The 15,330-nt window shown below is 46.5% G+C and overlaps 3 protein-coding genes across 3 annotated transcripts; 1 reads left to right on the top strand and 2 right to left on the bottom strand.

Moving 5' to 3' along the window:
- The first annotated feature begins 334 nt into the window (after positions 1-334).
- On the top strand, positions 335-5,237 carry LOC127313278 (U-box domain-containing protein 34). Its single transcript, XM_051343824.2, has 9 exons — positions 335-800; positions 931-1,052; positions 1,150-1,265; positions 2,271-2,392; positions 2,499-2,827; positions 2,952-3,053; positions 3,358-3,774; positions 3,998-4,750; positions 4,819-5,237. The coding sequence occupies exons 1-9, from the start codon at positions 350-352 to the stop codon at positions 4,999-5,001; spliced, it is 2,595 nt and encodes an 864-aa protein (XP_051199784.2). The 5' UTR covers positions 335-349; the 3' UTR covers positions 5,002-5,237.
- A 684-nt stretch (positions 5,238-5,921) lies between these two features.
- Positions 5,922-9,618, bottom strand: LOC127313277 ((S)-coclaurine N-methyltransferase). The gene is made up of 8 exons (XM_051343823.2): positions 9,333-9,618; positions 8,560-8,668; positions 7,892-8,116; positions 7,382-7,481; positions 7,183-7,293; positions 6,732-6,815; positions 6,554-6,612; positions 5,922-6,275 (listed from the first exon to the last, which is right to left on the bottom strand). Exons 1-8 carry the CDS (start codon positions 9,523-9,525, stop codon positions 6,083-6,085), a joined length of 1,074 nt encoding a protein of 357 aa, XP_051199783.1. The 5' UTR covers positions 9,526-9,618; the 3' UTR covers positions 5,922-6,082.
- A 3,429-nt stretch (positions 9,619-13,047) lies between these two features.
- Positions 13,048-14,666, bottom strand: LOC127311887 (uncharacterized). Its single transcript, XM_051342372.2, has one exon. It carries the CDS (start codon positions 14,508-14,510, stop codon positions 13,401-13,403), a length of 1,110 nt encoding a protein of 369 aa, XP_051198332.1. The 5' UTR covers positions 14,511-14,666; the 3' UTR covers positions 13,048-13,400.
- Between the last annotated feature and the right edge of the window lie 664 nt (positions 14,667-15,330).

Here is a 15,330-nt window from a genome sequence, read left to right as displayed (position 1 = left end):
TGCATAAGTTACTAGTTCATGTTACTACCTTCATAGTGGAAAGTAACTTAGAGATGATATCATGCAAAGTCTCATTTATTAGTTTTTAGACTCATTTTATCTTGGGGTGTGTGATGTTATGGTAACATAGCTAGTTACCACCTTCCTCTCTTTCTTCATTTATTGCTATGCCATGTCACCAAAACATCTTGAAATATGTGATGTTACTACCTAAGTTACTCCCACTATGAGCAGTCTAAGAATGACTGATACCTAAGTCAATTCGATGTTTGAAGTCCACCTACCTAGATTACAACGTAAACGGAATATTCTTCACGTCACACTCCAAACAACCTATTACTCACGACTGATGAGCCATGTTACCTCACACACCTTGATTTTCAAATCATTTGTTTTGGCACCACTCACAATCAGCCGAAGTACTGTACTCCCCCTCGTGCTCTCGGAGAAGCCTGGTCGTTACGCTTCCCCGCCGGTTCCATCGCTGCCGACTGGTTGGTCAGTTGACTCCACCTCCTTCTTTGTCGCCGCCACCCACCACCTCCAGGCTCCGGTCGTTGTCCTCCTCCTCCTCCGCCGCCGCCGTTGTAGAACAAGGTTCGTTGTCGCCTCCTCGTCCGCGCGCGGCATGGCCTCCTCGTGCGCCGGCGGAGACCCGCTGGCGGTCGCCGTGGCCGTGCGCGGGGACGGCCGCGCCAGCCGCCGGGCCGCCAGGTGGGCCGCCGCCAACCTCGCCACCGTGCCCGGCCGCGTCGCGCTCGTCCATGTCATCCCGCCCGTCTACTTCGTCCCTTCCCCCAGTACGTCCCGCCGCTTCCCTCCCTCGATTTCCTCCTCCCCGATTCATTTCGCGCGGTGGTGCTTATTCAGCGGCGAGCTGAAAGCTGGACTCTTTTTGTGTGCTGACTGCTGTGGCCTTGTGTGGTGCAGCGGGGGAGAGGGTGCCGGTGGAGAGGATGGAGGCGGGGGTGGTGGAGATGTACGCGCAGGACAGGAGGGCGCGCGCGCAGGACGTCTTCCTCCCCTTCCGCCGCCTATGCGGCCGCAGAAGCGTCAGTCCTCTATCCTCCTCGAAATCTTCTCCGCGTTGCTGGCTTGCTGCTTCTGCTAGCTCCGTGGATTCTTGTCTGAAACCGAGCGTACGTGCAGGTGGAGACGGTGGTTCTGGAAGGGGATAGCGTCGCGGAGGCGCTGGCGAGGTACGCGGCGGAGTCCGGCGTCCGCAACCTGGTGCTCGGATCCGCCTCCTTGCCCTGGTTCAGGAGGTATATATTCCAATTCCCCGTCCGCTTTTCGAGTTCAGGAAAGGCAGGATTGCGCTTTTGAGAACCCAACGATGATTGTTGTCAATTGTTACTTTTTTTGAAACTGGATTGTTGTTGCTATCTGCATCGCTTTTCCCCCAAAAAGAAGAATCAGAAATGTAAGATAGCAGGGAACAGAAAGGGGGTGATTCCCTTTTGTGGATGGTGACGTCGTCCATCACTCTGTCTACGCACTTGGATTCAGAAAGGTGATAGATGGATCCATCCACGTACATGAATCACGGCATTCAGTTTCATTTTCTATTTACAGAGACTGAATTTATTTTTCTCTCGTTCAAGTTTGGGGAACAGAATATTGTAGGATTAGCTTTCAACGCGTATCTTGGTAAGATTTGTGGAAACAGTAGTCCTGTTGATGCTGATCGGTTCCTGTTCGGTGCATAATTTGGAGTTATGCAATATACAATCTGGTCCCAACTTCCAATGGTCGCATTTCTTAGGAACAGTTGGTGGGGGAGTTGGTAGCTTACAGCTTTTTTGCAGAGGGCATCGAGATTATCTCTAGTTCTGGAGTAGCATAGTTGGTTCCAACTGAAAGCTCATGCTTAACTAACTTCTTTTATAAGGTAGGAAAGTTGAGTAGCTCGGAAAAATACACATACATTGATGTTTTTTTTTTAAGCAAAAAAATTATTGATGTTGTTCCTACTCCTAGCAGATTAAAGAACTTATTGATTCTTTAGTCTCTTCAATGCTTTGCTTGGTGTTTCCTGAATCTATACAATTCCCACATGCATTGCCATAAATACATTAATATAGTAATCAATTTAAGAAAGAATTACTTTCTGGATGAATTAGAGTTACATATTTCTGCTTCTATAAAAGTTAGTATCATTTATGAATTTCAAATGCATAGCCCAAATTTAGGATTTTTTTGCCTCGTTGATTTCTAGACAGTTTTGCCAAATCTACCGTTTGTAAGTGCCATGGCTGTTCTGTTTTCAGGATATTACGGCTCCAAGATATGCCCACTGCTGTCCTAAAAGCCATGCCGTGTTCCTGCAATGTATTTCTTGTATCCCGGCGCAGATTAACTATAAAATTTGCAAACCAGGCTCAAACAGGCAGTATGTTTTGACATCTTTCTCTGACTTCGTTACATTTCTGTTTCTTTTCTTCTACCAAAACAATGCTAATAATTTCATTTTGTCTTCAACACTTGTTTTTCTACAGAGGCATACACTTGTGTAAAGATCAAGTCACTTACCCATAGATCATTTTCCCTAATGAAGAGGAACTGGTCGCAAGAAAAACAATCATTACATGACCTCCCTGATGACGAGGCACCAAAATATTCTGGAGTTAATAGTTCTGACTCGGGCTCTCAGTTGTCCAGTTCTCTTAGCACTTCTACGAATGCTGTTAAAAGTTCAGAAAGTCATGGGAGATGCCTTTTAGGAAGCCTTGGTCGAAAGAAACCTCTGAGAAGAAGGGACAAAGAATTTGATTCTATTAGTCAACTGAAAGAATTTCTTTATGTATCCTTGAAATCAGTTGAAGAGGTCAGTTGTTTCCGATTATTCTTACATATGTTGATTTCTAGATGATTTGACATTGATTCTGCTAACCATGAGGTCGCATGCATCTTCTGATAATGCTAATTTGTGTTCCTATCTTGATTTACAGTCTCAACCTATTGATGACGTAGCAGAACTGAGGAAGGAGTTGCAGGGTACAGCGACGATATATCATGAAGCTAGTGAAGATCTTGTCCATGCTAAGAAAAAGGTTATGATTTATGACAGAGCTTGTAAATTCTCATCTAACTGAGGTTAATTTATTCTAATGATTGTTGTATATCTCACTGTCTGGTGCCTTCAAAAAATAATTTGGTAACGCTAATAGAAAAAATAGCCCATTTGATTCATTGGAAGGAATATTTTTTATTCGAACTTGAACAATCTGCTGGATAGAAGGTTGATATCGATCTTCTCAATTAGTTGCAGCATACATATGCTATCCATTCAGTATTTTTTCCCTTCAGGCAGCAAGGATTTACTTTGTTCTTATCCATTACATCATTATGTTCCAGATCCAGGTGCTTCCTAATGAGTGGAATGAAGATTTGAAGAAGGTGCAAGATGCATTACAGAGGGAGGATTTGAAACAGACAGATAATCGCAAACATTCCAAAGCTATTAGAGAAGCTGAGATGGTGAAAGAGGCATTCGTTAATGAGGCTTATTCCAAGCACGAGGCTGAAATAGTAGCTAATATTATGACTACTGAGAAGGCAAAGACTGTGGATGCTCTATTGTCGACAGGCAAAAGTTGCAGGCGTTACTCGAGACATGAAATAGAACTCGCTACTGATTACTTTTCTGATGCAAAGAAGATTGGTGAGGGGGGCTATGGGGTTGTATACAGGTGCACCCTTGATCACACTGAAGTAGCTGTCAAGGTTATCCAGCAAGATTCAAGGGACAAGATTAATGAGTTCTTTAAAGAGGTACTTCCATTTATATATATCCTTTAATCTTCTCATAAGAGCTAAACAGTGTCTTGTATTGGTTAGTTACTGAGGTAGTGAGGTTTCTAGCGGTAGGTTTTGCTGGATCATTTATACTATGTCGTCAATACCCCACAAAGAGAGGGTAAACATAAGAGATTTAACATTTCATATCGTGGATAATGAAATTATTGAGCGCTTCAATCTTTTACTTATCATGCAGGTTGAGATTCTAAGTCAGCTTCACCATCCCAACTTGGTTTTATTGCTTGGTTTTTGTCCTGAAATTGGATGCCTTGTATATGAATACATGGAGAATGGAAGTCTAGAAGATCAACTCGGTAACAAGAAAGGCTGCCAACCACTGCATTGGTTTCTTCGCTTCCAAATAATATTCGAGGTAGCTCGTGGGCTTGCTTTCTTGCATGGAACTAAACCGGAGCCCATTGTGCATCGTGACCTGAAGCCTGGAAATATCTTGCTGGACAAGAACTACGTAAGCAAAATAGGCGATGTAGGTTTGTCGAAGCTCATATCGGATCTTGTACCAGATGGTTTGACAGAATACAGAGATACCGTCATCGCTGGCACACTGTATTACATGGACCCCGAGTACCAATTAACTGGGACGGTTCGTCCGAAATCGGATCTTTTTGCTTTGGGGATCATCATTCTTCAACTACTAACCGGAAAGCTTCCACATGGGCTGATACTTAGCGCAGAAGAGGCGATCCAAAAAGGCACGTTTTCTGATATACTTGACAAGTCCCAAAATGATTGGCCAATAGCCGAGGCAGAGATGCTGGCAAAGCTGGGGCTGCATTGCACAGCGCTAAGATGCAGGGACAGGCCTAACCTCGAATCGGAGGTGCTTCCAGAGCTCGAAAATATTCTAAGTAGGGTTACCGCTTCTCCTGCAAAGCCAAGAAGCCCAGATGTAGTTGTGCCAAGCCACTTCATCTGCCCTATACTGCAGGTAAAATTCGCGAGGAACTTACCATCAGTTCAACTATTGCTCTAGCTCAACAAACTACTTGGACGCAGGAGGTGATGGATGATCCTTACGTTGCTGCTGATGGGCACACCTATGAGCACAGGGCAATCAAAGCTTGGCTCAAGAAACACAAGACCTCCCCAATTACGAAACGCAGGCTTCCGAATCTGTCCATAATTCGGAGCAATTCTTTGCAAGAGGCGATACAGCAATGGAAGCAGACATCTAGATGATTGATTTGCTTGTGGTTGTATATATTTCTTGTTTTCGGTTATGATTTTTGGTTCCACTGTAAAGAAAGAGTATACCATCGTAGAGAGAAGACTTGGTTCACTAACTGATTCATTTTGCTGGCTTACATTCAGAGCAGGTTCAGCCTAAATGGCTTTCTGCTATTAAGAGACATGAAATAACTACCGAATCTGGTGTACCCAAGTGCTAGTGTGACATGCTTTTTCTTCTTTTGGAAGTTCTACGTATGATGCTATATGTGTTCTCATCAACCATACCTTGACGCAGCTGAATTGTATCCTCTTGATTATCTGGGGTGAAAATAAGGTTCAGATATCCTTCAGAATCATCTGACCAGAGTATCCCATAGAACTCTTTGCCCTTTCAGCCTTGCTCTTCTAAGATGATACCCATAGTGGTCTATATCGGGATATTCACTTTGGCTCATAGGAGCATTTGCTCCCACTATGCGAATCTACATAAAATTATAAAGTAAATTTTTTTATGTACATCTACACATTTTATGTTTGTGCACAAGTTTTCAAAAGAAACTAAAAAAAATTGTGGCTCCTGTAAAAAAGACAAATTTTGATGGTATAACACGACTACGTACAGGATATTTTTTTTGTCTTTTTTGTACATGCCACATAAAATATTGTTTCTCCATGAAAACTTGTGCACTGACAAAGAATGTCACGATGTACACCAAAAAAATTTATGTCAGAATTTTTTTACATTTTTAAAATTGTTTTTTAATTATTTTGTATAATGGGAGCATTTGCTCCTATGAGCCAAAACGCCACCTCCGTCTATATCTGAGTTCCCAGTTATGTACATCGTTCAGTATCAAATGTCTTCTTCTGCTTGGAAACTATAAAATCTTCGGGCAACTATTTGTTGACAGATATTGTCAGCACCAGTATGCTAAAATATGATACCATTGAGGTACATCTTACTAGGTACAACTAAATTCAATGAGTTAACTACTCAATGAGGTACATGGGAAAAAACATTATTTGGGTACAACCTGCGATGGATTCTTCTTAACATACAATTATACTTTGAAATGTGCAGTGGCAACTTCTACTTCTTTCGGAACAAGTGATGTGCAACCATCCATTCATCACCATTGTTATATCCGAAAAGTTCAGCGACTGAGATGAAGAATGTCCGCCAATAAGCTATCCATTTGGTAGCTGATTCCTTCCCATAAGTTTTCTCAAAGATTGGCCTTATGGTGGTTATGTTCTTATCCATAAGCTTCAGCCACTCCTCACTGCAGGTAGACATTGAATGTGAAATTAGCATACTGCGACCTTGCATTGTATAAACTCTAGCAGTTCACAAACTTTTATTGTGTACCAGTAGCAAAATGCAAACCAGGAAGTTGTCCAGCAATTCATTGACAGTTCGCAGCATATCATATAGTATTATAATATCAAGATCTGAAAAATATTTTATTTTCCTACCTAATCAATTATTCTAGAGTGAAATCATGTCGAAACACAGTGAGTAACAAAGATAGGACACTTTGAAACCTGGAAAAGGCAATACCTAGTTCTAGCATAATGTGTGCCACTGACAAGCCAATGATTGACCATAGATACATCTTCCTGCAGGAATACTCAGTAAATATCAACATCCATATTTGATCAATGGCCAGCCAACCAATATATATATATTTGTCCAGTTGCATGACGCATGCCAAGAGGACGGTTCATTAGATACAAACCTGAAAGTAGAGAAGGAGATTTGCTGATGGCATTGTTCCTCCAGTGAAGAAATACCTTGTAATCCAATCATCATCATTCTTGTCCTGTTGAAAATATGACATTCGGATTCACATGAGAATTAAACTACAGCATACATTTAATTATACAGTTCTCAACAATACTTAACGAGTCTGCTTCAGACCGAGACAGAATTATTTCGCTTTTGCAGCAGTGAATAAAGAGTAAATTCTGAGGACAGTAGAGGTTTGGTAATAAACAATTTTACCCCAAGGAATTGAATATCAGTGGGAATAAGATTGTTAAGAAGTAACTTCACATATCCCGTATGTCAGGGAATATAAATAGAGCAACATATATGAGAGGTAGCACCATGATCCATATAATAGGAAACCTATTTCAGATGAAAGCCAAGACCAAACCACTTGCAAAAATACAGTCTTACTGAAGTACCTCAAAGTGATACGCAAATGTCTTGTGGCAGAAGTAGTGAACAAATAATAAGGTATCCTCTTTCATCCATCCAGATATCTTTTTAAGAAGTGCCTTGTAGTTTTTCATGTGCTGCACAACAGGTCCATTACAGACACTCTTTTACTTTGTGAAATAACAAAAGGGGCCAAAACCACAGAAAATTTCAAGTTAGTTATACCTCAAACATTTCTATGGATATGATCCTGTCAAAAGAACGCTCCATCTCAAACTTGCTGATGTCTGCTACAATTATCTCAACATTCAAGAGCTCATTTTCCCTGTAATAGAAAAAAAGTGGTATACACAAAAGTATTAGTGCAGGAAAATGAAAAACATTGGGCCAAATGGTAGCAGCAAATCTGTCAGCATGTCTAGGAAAAGAGAAGGTTGATGCATGTGAAAGATCATCTCTACTGACTGCTGATTGTTACGAAGCCAATGGCAGATGAAAGAAATCAAGAAGGCACATATGGCATATGTTGATCATGCTCTTAAATAGCTCATGGATATAACTAGAATTACAAAACCAAAAACTTCAAAAAAGAACATGACGAAATGAAGTCAAATCGAGCCATCATGAATATGTTATGATGCCAATTTAAAATGACAAGCGGGGCAAAAGATTGACACTAGATGGCAGAAGAACGCACTCATCAGGCATTATCAGAATTAAAACCGCTACACTTACCTACACCTCTCTTCTATAAAAGCTTTTTGTGTTGTTGAGTTGCATATCCCTGTAATGCTGCAGTTCCGATATTTCTTTGCTATGTACACAGAGAGGGATCCCCATCCACATCCAACATCAAGAATGCTTTGACCATCTCGCACTTGAGCTCTCTCACAATACAACTCCAACATCGCAACCTCAGCATCTTCTAGGGTGCTTGAATCATGAGGGAAGTAACATGAACTGCAAAAAATGTGATGTATATATGTGAATAAACGAAAAAATCAAGAGGCGCATCTTTACACTAATAAAAAGAGTTACACATAATAGCTTTTACTCTCTTTTTTGAAAATAGATTTTACTCATGTATAAGATTAGAAGATACTCCCTCCATCTCAGTTTATTAGTCTTCCCCGTATTCCTAGGTCACCAATTTGACCTATATAATTTAAATTATATAATACAAAAATTATATCATAGAAAATAGAACATCTAAACTTTCTAATGATATAATATTTATAACATATAACTAATGCTAACTTGATCAAATTTGTGACCTAGGGGTACGCGCACGCCTATTAAACTGTGAGAGAGGGAGTACAATATTTCATCTAGCACCTTTTTTTTACACTAAACAATTAGCCATGCCACCAGTTCTGATACTAGTATAGTGTCTGAAGCGGAACCTGTATTTCAAGTGTTTTCCAAGCACTAGCTTGAAGAATGTGGTCGGCAACTCGTAGTGCTGGGTTTTAGCTTTGTCTGTTTCAATTGCAATGGGCATGCCTTCAAGAGCTGCATCACAAATCATACTCTACACTGTCAATGCAATGGCAAGTAATAGCAGAGATATCAAACCCACAATTAACTATAACCAGAATTAAACGCTATCGCATCTAACCAGAGACAATAGCGGTAGCCTGCCAGGAAACCGTAAGTCGCACATCACATTATCTGGCCAAACAAATTTGAATTCGATTTTTTTCAGCAAAGTATATAACATGCCGTTGGCCGATCTTCAATGGAATTGCAGAACTACATTGGATCGCAATGGTAATACATAATGCATCACTGTTTCAGTTAGCAAATAGATAAAGTTCCTCACACGGGCACAGCTCCCAACACAGCGACACATGGAATGGAGCACCGAATGGAACCACAGGCAACCAACAACGACCGTCTATGCTGCAATTCACGTACTGAACTACTCCGTACAAATTTACCGAAAATCACACACCTTTTTCTACACACAGTTCCCACATTCTTTTTGTTGAAAGAAAGGGATCTGCCGATTGCCCCAGTTTCACTAGAGAAACCTGATAGAGTTTTACATTGTTATTTTACACACAGTTCCCACTCTGCAGGGTAACCACCTCCCCATTCCCGAAAAATCATCCTAGAATTGCGCGGCACGGTAACTGGCCAGAAAGATGCTGCATTTGGGATGGACGGTGCTTACAGTGCGCGAAGAGGACGAGGCCTTGCAGCTGGAGCGGCGCGGAGGGGAGGTAGCCGAGTCGGAGGCGCTGCGCGAGCAGGAGGCGCGTGAGCCGCCGGGTGACCGCGTCCGGCAGGAGGTTGCGCTCCAGCGCCGCGAGCGCGGACCGCGCCGCCGCCTCGTACGCCCGCGCTACTACAACCGCCGCCGCCATCTGCTCCGCTCCCGGCGCTCGGCTGCTCTGGATTTGGATTGGACTTTCTTGGACTGGTGCGTAATCCAGTAGCCTAATTGGCCTGTCAAGGTGCATTTCTTGTGAACGTAAAGCGTACACGTCTGTCTGTTGGATAATGTAGCATGGGAAAAACGTGACAGCGGATGGGATCGCTTCGACAGGTTCAAACTGTCGTGGCGTCCAAAACGAGATGCAATTTTTGTTATAAAAATACTTCTACTTGTCATTTTTATTAATTAGCAAAAGGGTGAAAATCAATCAATTAATTTACCCATGAGCCCATGACCATACCTCGCCATCCTCCATGCCAGGCTAGGCCAAGAAAGCTCGGTGTAAAAAAACTATACCTAGGCTTGGCCCAGTCAAAAAGCTCGGTGGGCCAGACCTCTTTGTTCAAATGTCGACAACATGGTGTCGGTGGTGGTGGAGATCTCCGGCAGGGCTTCGCCGTAAGCACTGCGGGAGAAGAAGGAGGAGGGAGAAGCTATGGTTTGGGAGAGGGGGGCTCTAGGGCGCCGGCCTTGGTGCCCCTTGGGTGGTGCGGCCAAGTGGTGCTGGCCCCCTCCCTCTCTCCCTCATTATATAGGTGGAACCCCCTAGGGTTTGCCCCAAAACCAATCTGAAGTTCAACTCCAAAACTGCCATAATAGGGAAATCTAGGTGGAGTGGGATTGCTCCCCTTCCTTGTCCTTTGGCCGGCCAACTAGGTGGAGTCCACCATGGACTCCACCTTCCCACTTGGTGGGTTGGCTAGGGTTGGTGGAGTCCCTCCGGAACTCCTCCTTCCATAGTGATTTATTCCAGATGATTCTAGGAACTTCTACAACCTTCCATAAATACACCGGACCATTCCTAAACTGTGACTTCCTATATATGAATCTTATTCTCCGGACCATTCCGGAACTCCTCGTGATGTCCTGGATCCCATCCGAGACTCCGAACAACATTCGAACTCCATTCCATATTCCATATCTACTTAAAACGACATTAAACCTTAAGTGTATCACCCTACGGTTCGTGAACTATGCAGACATGGTCGAGACTCCTCTCCGACCAATAACCAATAGCGCGATCTGGAGAGCCATAATGGCTCCCACACATTCAACGATAACTTAGTGATCGATTGAACCATTTACACACGATACCAATTCCCTTTGTCACGCGATACTTTACTTTTCCGAGGTTCGATCATCGGTATCTCCATACCTTGTTCAACCTCGTTACCGACAAGTACTCTTTACTCGTACCGTGGTATGTCATCTCTTGTGATCTACGTCGCGGCGCTGGTGTACCACAACGAGGAGGTCAAGGACGACAGCGGCAACTACGTCGCGGTCGTCTTCTAGGAATGGCAGTTGGCCATGGCGGAGGGCCGCAAGTTTGAGTACCCGGACAACATGACGGACGACGAGATCGTGAGGCTCGGCTATACCTGGCCATGGGCAGCCCGGCCCGATCGGCCCGGCCCGGCCCGGCCCGAAATTCCCGGGCCAAGCCCGACCCGACCATGTCTGTGGGCCGGGCCTGGGCCAGATTTTTTGGCCCGATGGTCAGCATGGGCCGGGCCTGGGCCATCATTTTGCGCGATTTAAGGAAGCGGCCCGGCCCGAGGCCCGACGGGCTTTCCTTATGATGGGCCGGGCTTGGGCCAAGATTTCCGGCCCGACGGTCGGGTCGGGCCGGGCCTGGGCCGAGATTTTCTGCGTCGGGCCTTGGTCGGCCCGGCCCGAGGCCCGGCCCGGCCCGAGAAATGCTCAGGTATAGGCTCGGCGTCCTCGTCTCCGAGAACGACCGACCTGTGCAGCCACCGCTGCCCCGGTATGCCACCGGCATCATGCCGTCGGGCCTGTTGGAGGATGAAGCCCTACGACTGGCGCTACAGGACTCGGCCACGCCACAACGACCACCGTACAACCCGTGGGGGCCCCCACCTCAGCCCTGGGCTCCTCAACCGCCGCCACATCCTTGGGCGCCTCCACCGCCGCCACATCCCTGGGCGCCTCCACCTCCGCCACAGCCCTGGGCGCCTCCACCTCCGCCACAGCCACAGCCCTGGCACCTCCACCTCCAGCACCGCCGGCGCGCCCGGCGTACGTTCCGCCGGTTCCCAACTGGTCGTGGGTGGTACCGGAGCTCGTCGTGCTCGACAACGACGAGGAGAAGCAGTAGGCGCAGACGTTTAGGATTTATTTCCATGTGTTCGATTATATAAATTATGTTTTCATGTTATAAAAAAATGGAAATTCGAGCCAAAAATACGTCGTGCTGCTGGAGCCACCCCGACGCAAACGGACGCGCGGTCGATTTCTACCATTTCAGCCGACGCAAACGAACGCGCGTAGACATTTTCGGACGCTGAAATGCGTCGCCCCGTTGGAGATGCCTGAGAGTGATTCATTCTTACTACGCTTAGGGCATGTACAATGGTAGAGAAGGCATGTCTTCCCTTATCCCGCCACATCAGCTAGAGAAGAATTAAATATAAGTCATACAATGCATTATCTCTTACATCCATCTCTAGCAATTAATATGAATAATTAAATTTTAATAGAAAATTTGTTTCTAAGAGAAGACATATGTGATACAATGGAGAAAATAGTCTTCTCTTATTTCCTAAAAGATGATCCCTTAGCTAAGGGAAAAAACATTCTCTCTCTTCATTCTCTCTCCTCCAACAAAGTAAAAATCTAACGTGACATCTCTAAGAAAAGGCTGACATCACCCCATTATACGTGGCCTTATGTGTAGGGAAAAACCCGCACACGGCGAGTGTGGTGCATCCGTCCGGTCCATTGTTATTGCCGTGAGTATATTCAAATTTAAACTGAAAACCAAGTAGAAGAGTGTTTTCCTTTATTGGTTATACGGGAATTTTTTACAGGGTGAGGTGGAGAAAAGACTGATGGTGCACATCTCTGATCCTCCCGTATTTTCAGGAACAATAGTTAATCCCTGGTTTCCACGTCATCCCGTAACCCAGATCCCGTAACCAAAATCTCGTAAGTGTAGCATTGTTGTTCTCCCAAAGGAGACCCATTTCACGGTTTGACTCATGGCAAACCCTAGCAAGCGTACAGACGAGATTGAAGTAGAGCTGTAGAACACAAACCTCTTCCTGTTTCCTCCGTCGGTCGTAATAATCCCACATAAAAAGCTGTCGGGAATTGGTCGACTCGAATATGGAATATGGACAACCGAACAAGAATGGAACAAGATTTCTCCCGGCCCTCGCAAGCCCGTTCCTGACGCTCCATCGTGCTCCACCGACCTCACCGCCCACCAACGCGCGCCACCACAGCCATAGAGACACCACCGAAACTGCGGGCAACGAACCGGACCAACAGGAACAAGGAGGATCCCGAAGCCGAGGAACACCGAGGTATTGGTCAGACATGAGGGAACCGCCTCCATCGCCACCGGTGGTACTAGTCTGGACATGCCGTGAGTGTAGTTCCAATTTAAACTAAAAAACCAAGTAGAAGAGTGTTTTCCTTTATTGGTTCAAATATTCTCCCAAAGGAGACCCATTTCACGGTTCGATCGATTCATGGCAAACCCTAGCATAGCAAGAGCCGATCGACTTTCACGCACAAACGAGATTGAAGTAGAGCTGTAGAACACAAACCTCTTCCTGTTTCCTCCGTCGGTCGTAATAACCCCCCAAAAAAGCCGTCGGGAATTGGTCGACTGGAATATGGACAACCGAACAAGAATGGAACACGCCGGAAAAACAAAACCTGTTCCGGCCAGCGACGGCGCGCCCGTACCGGCAGCGCATGCCACTCGCGAACACGCACGGAGAAATCCAAGAAAAAACAGACATGCACCGTACGTACGTACATGATGAACTATATCTACGCGCTCTGCGCCTCCAAGAATGCGTTGAACTCCGCCCTGGCCATCGCCAGCCGCGGCGTGATGCACGGCGAGGTCGGGCACGACGCCGGCGGCGCGGCTGCTGTCGAGAACCTCACGTGCCGCTGCGACGCAGACGACATCCTGGGGGCCGGCGACTCCTGCCGCTGCGACGCGGACGCCGACTTCTTCAGGATCCCCCTCGGCTCGCCCTCGAGCGCGAACGCCATCTTGACGGGCGCCCCCGACTCCGCCCGCCGCGACTCCGACTCCGACGCCGACTTCTTCAGGACCCCCCTCGCGTCGCCATCGAACACGAACGCCATCTTGATCGGCAAGTCCGTGTCGTCCGCGCAGCTGACCTTGGCCACCTCCATCGCGAAGTCCGTGTCGACGTGCGGCGCCGAGGTGGGCGGCGGCGGCGGCGGCGGGCTCCACGACCCGCACTCGAACCTCTCCATGGACGCCATCCGCGACACGCTGCTCCGCCGCCTCGCGCCCGAGTGCTGCCTCTGTATGCTGGACACGACGGCCGCCGCGGAGGGGGAGCCCCGCTTCTTCTTGTTGAAGCCCGGGATGAACATGCACAGCACGCCGCACTTGAAGCCGTGGGCGTCCGCGTCGGTGTCGAACTCGAAGTGCGGGTACTCGTCGTCGTGCGGCGCCATGGTCCTCCCCTCGGCACGGGACGCGCTCCTGGAGAGCGTGGTGGGCGCCGCGGTCGGCGAGGTGACGTAGTGGGCGAGCGCGGCGGAGTGCTGCCGCGCCAGGGAGCTCAGGGCGATGACCGTGGCGAGGCTGGGCTCTTCCCGCTTCGCAGAGGCGCTGTGGACCGGGGAGGAGGCCGCGGAGCACGGGAGGCTGGCGCCGACGAAGGTGGGACGGCGGAGCGGCGGCAGGAGCGGGGACGAGTGCGCCACCAGCTCCGTCATCACCGACGGCGCCGAGAGCGGCGAGTCCGGGTCGGCGACCATGCCCAGGTGCCGCAGCGAGACGGGGTCCACGGGGATCTGCCGCTCGTTGTCCATCGACGGTGACGCCGGGCTCTTGCCGCCGTCCTCAGATGTGGCCGGCGCAAGCCGTGGCGCTTCCTCGCCGGCGGACTGCATGGTGATCTGCGTACTGTATGGCCTGCACGAACTGAGCTGCTGATGCTACAATACATACGCGCGGGACGATTATAAAGCAAAGGGAAAACAATGAATTAGTGTTTGACTTTTCGTGATGGCTACTTGGCATTCGTCGTAGTGGGCAGCATGAAGTTGGGATCAGGGGCGGCACGGCTATCTGCTGCTTGAACGCAGCTTCTAATTCGTGCCGGCTTAGTGGTTCACCATGTGTTATCGTGGCATCAGTCTTTCTCCTGCAGAGAATTATGGTTAACGATGAAGTTGAGATATCAACTGTTTATCAAAAATGTATTTGCAAGAACTTCGGGAACGTGCAGGAGATTTTGGTGTCGTTTGAACGAACTCATGCCAACCACTACCACAACGCAACCTCATACCATGATACTCGTACCGCTGACCATGCCAGGCCGAAGTTGCAGACCTTAACATTGACAAAGTTATCACATGAGGGCTGCGGCTCACCTGTGGCGAAGGATAAAAATAATTTGAGATAGGGCAGCAAATTTTTGGAAAATGGTGCGGAGACAAAAAAAAAAATAGTCATGAGACATTAATGTTATAAATGATCCTAACACATCATTTAGAACAATGAAAATATAATCATATTTGATTATAAGTAAAATATGTAAACATACTAAATTTTCATCTCAATGGCAAAACTTTACTTTTTAAAAAGATCTTCCGTGTCTACCAATCAAGATTTATAAACATCCCTCGTTTGATGCGCAACTTAGACTTAATGATCTCTATCGCTAGAAAATACATTTCAATTCTTAGCGTCACCACTGAAAAAAGCAAA

The sequence above is a fragment of the Lolium perenne genome, chromosome 7 (assembly GCF_019359855.2).
Source record: "Lolium perenne isolate Kyuss_39 chromosome 7, Kyuss_2.0, whole genome shotgun sequence".
NCBI lineage: Eukaryota > Viridiplantae > Streptophyta > Magnoliopsida > Poales > Poaceae > Lolium > Lolium perenne.
The sequence above is the reverse complement of the archived record's forward strand: the minus strand, read 5'-3'. Positions and strand labels throughout refer to the sequence as shown.

Bases quoted from the DNA above. Each gene is read 5' to 3' on its own strand.
- LOC127313277 (XM_051343823.2), bottom strand. From the start codon at position 9,525: ATGGCGGCGGCGGTTGTAGTAGCGCGGGCGTACGAGGCGGCGGCGCGG. The intron at 8,669-9,332 runs GTAAGCACCGTC...TTTGTGATGCAG, and splicing joins CCTCGTCCTCTTCGCGCACT to CTCTTGAAGGCATGCCCATT. The intron at 6,816-7,182 runs GTACTTCAGTAA...TATTTTCAACAG, and splicing joins CATTTGCGTATCACTTTGAG to GACAAGAATGATGATGATTG.
- LOC127313278 (XM_051343824.2), top strand. From the start codon at position 350: ATGAGCCATGTTACCTCACACACCTTGATTTTCAAATCATTTGTTTTG. The intron at 2,393-2,498 runs GTATGTTTTGAC...GTTTTTCTACAG, and splicing joins AAACCAGGCTCAAACAGGCA to AGGCATACACTTGTGTAAAG. The intron at 3,775-3,997 runs GTACTTCCATTT...CTTATCATGCAG, and splicing joins TTAATGAGTTCTTTAAAGAG to GTTGAGATTCTAAGTCAGCT.
- LOC127311887 (XM_051342372.2), bottom strand. From the start codon at position 14,510: ATGCAGTCCGCCGGCGAGGAAGCGCCACGGCTTGCGCCGGCCACATCT.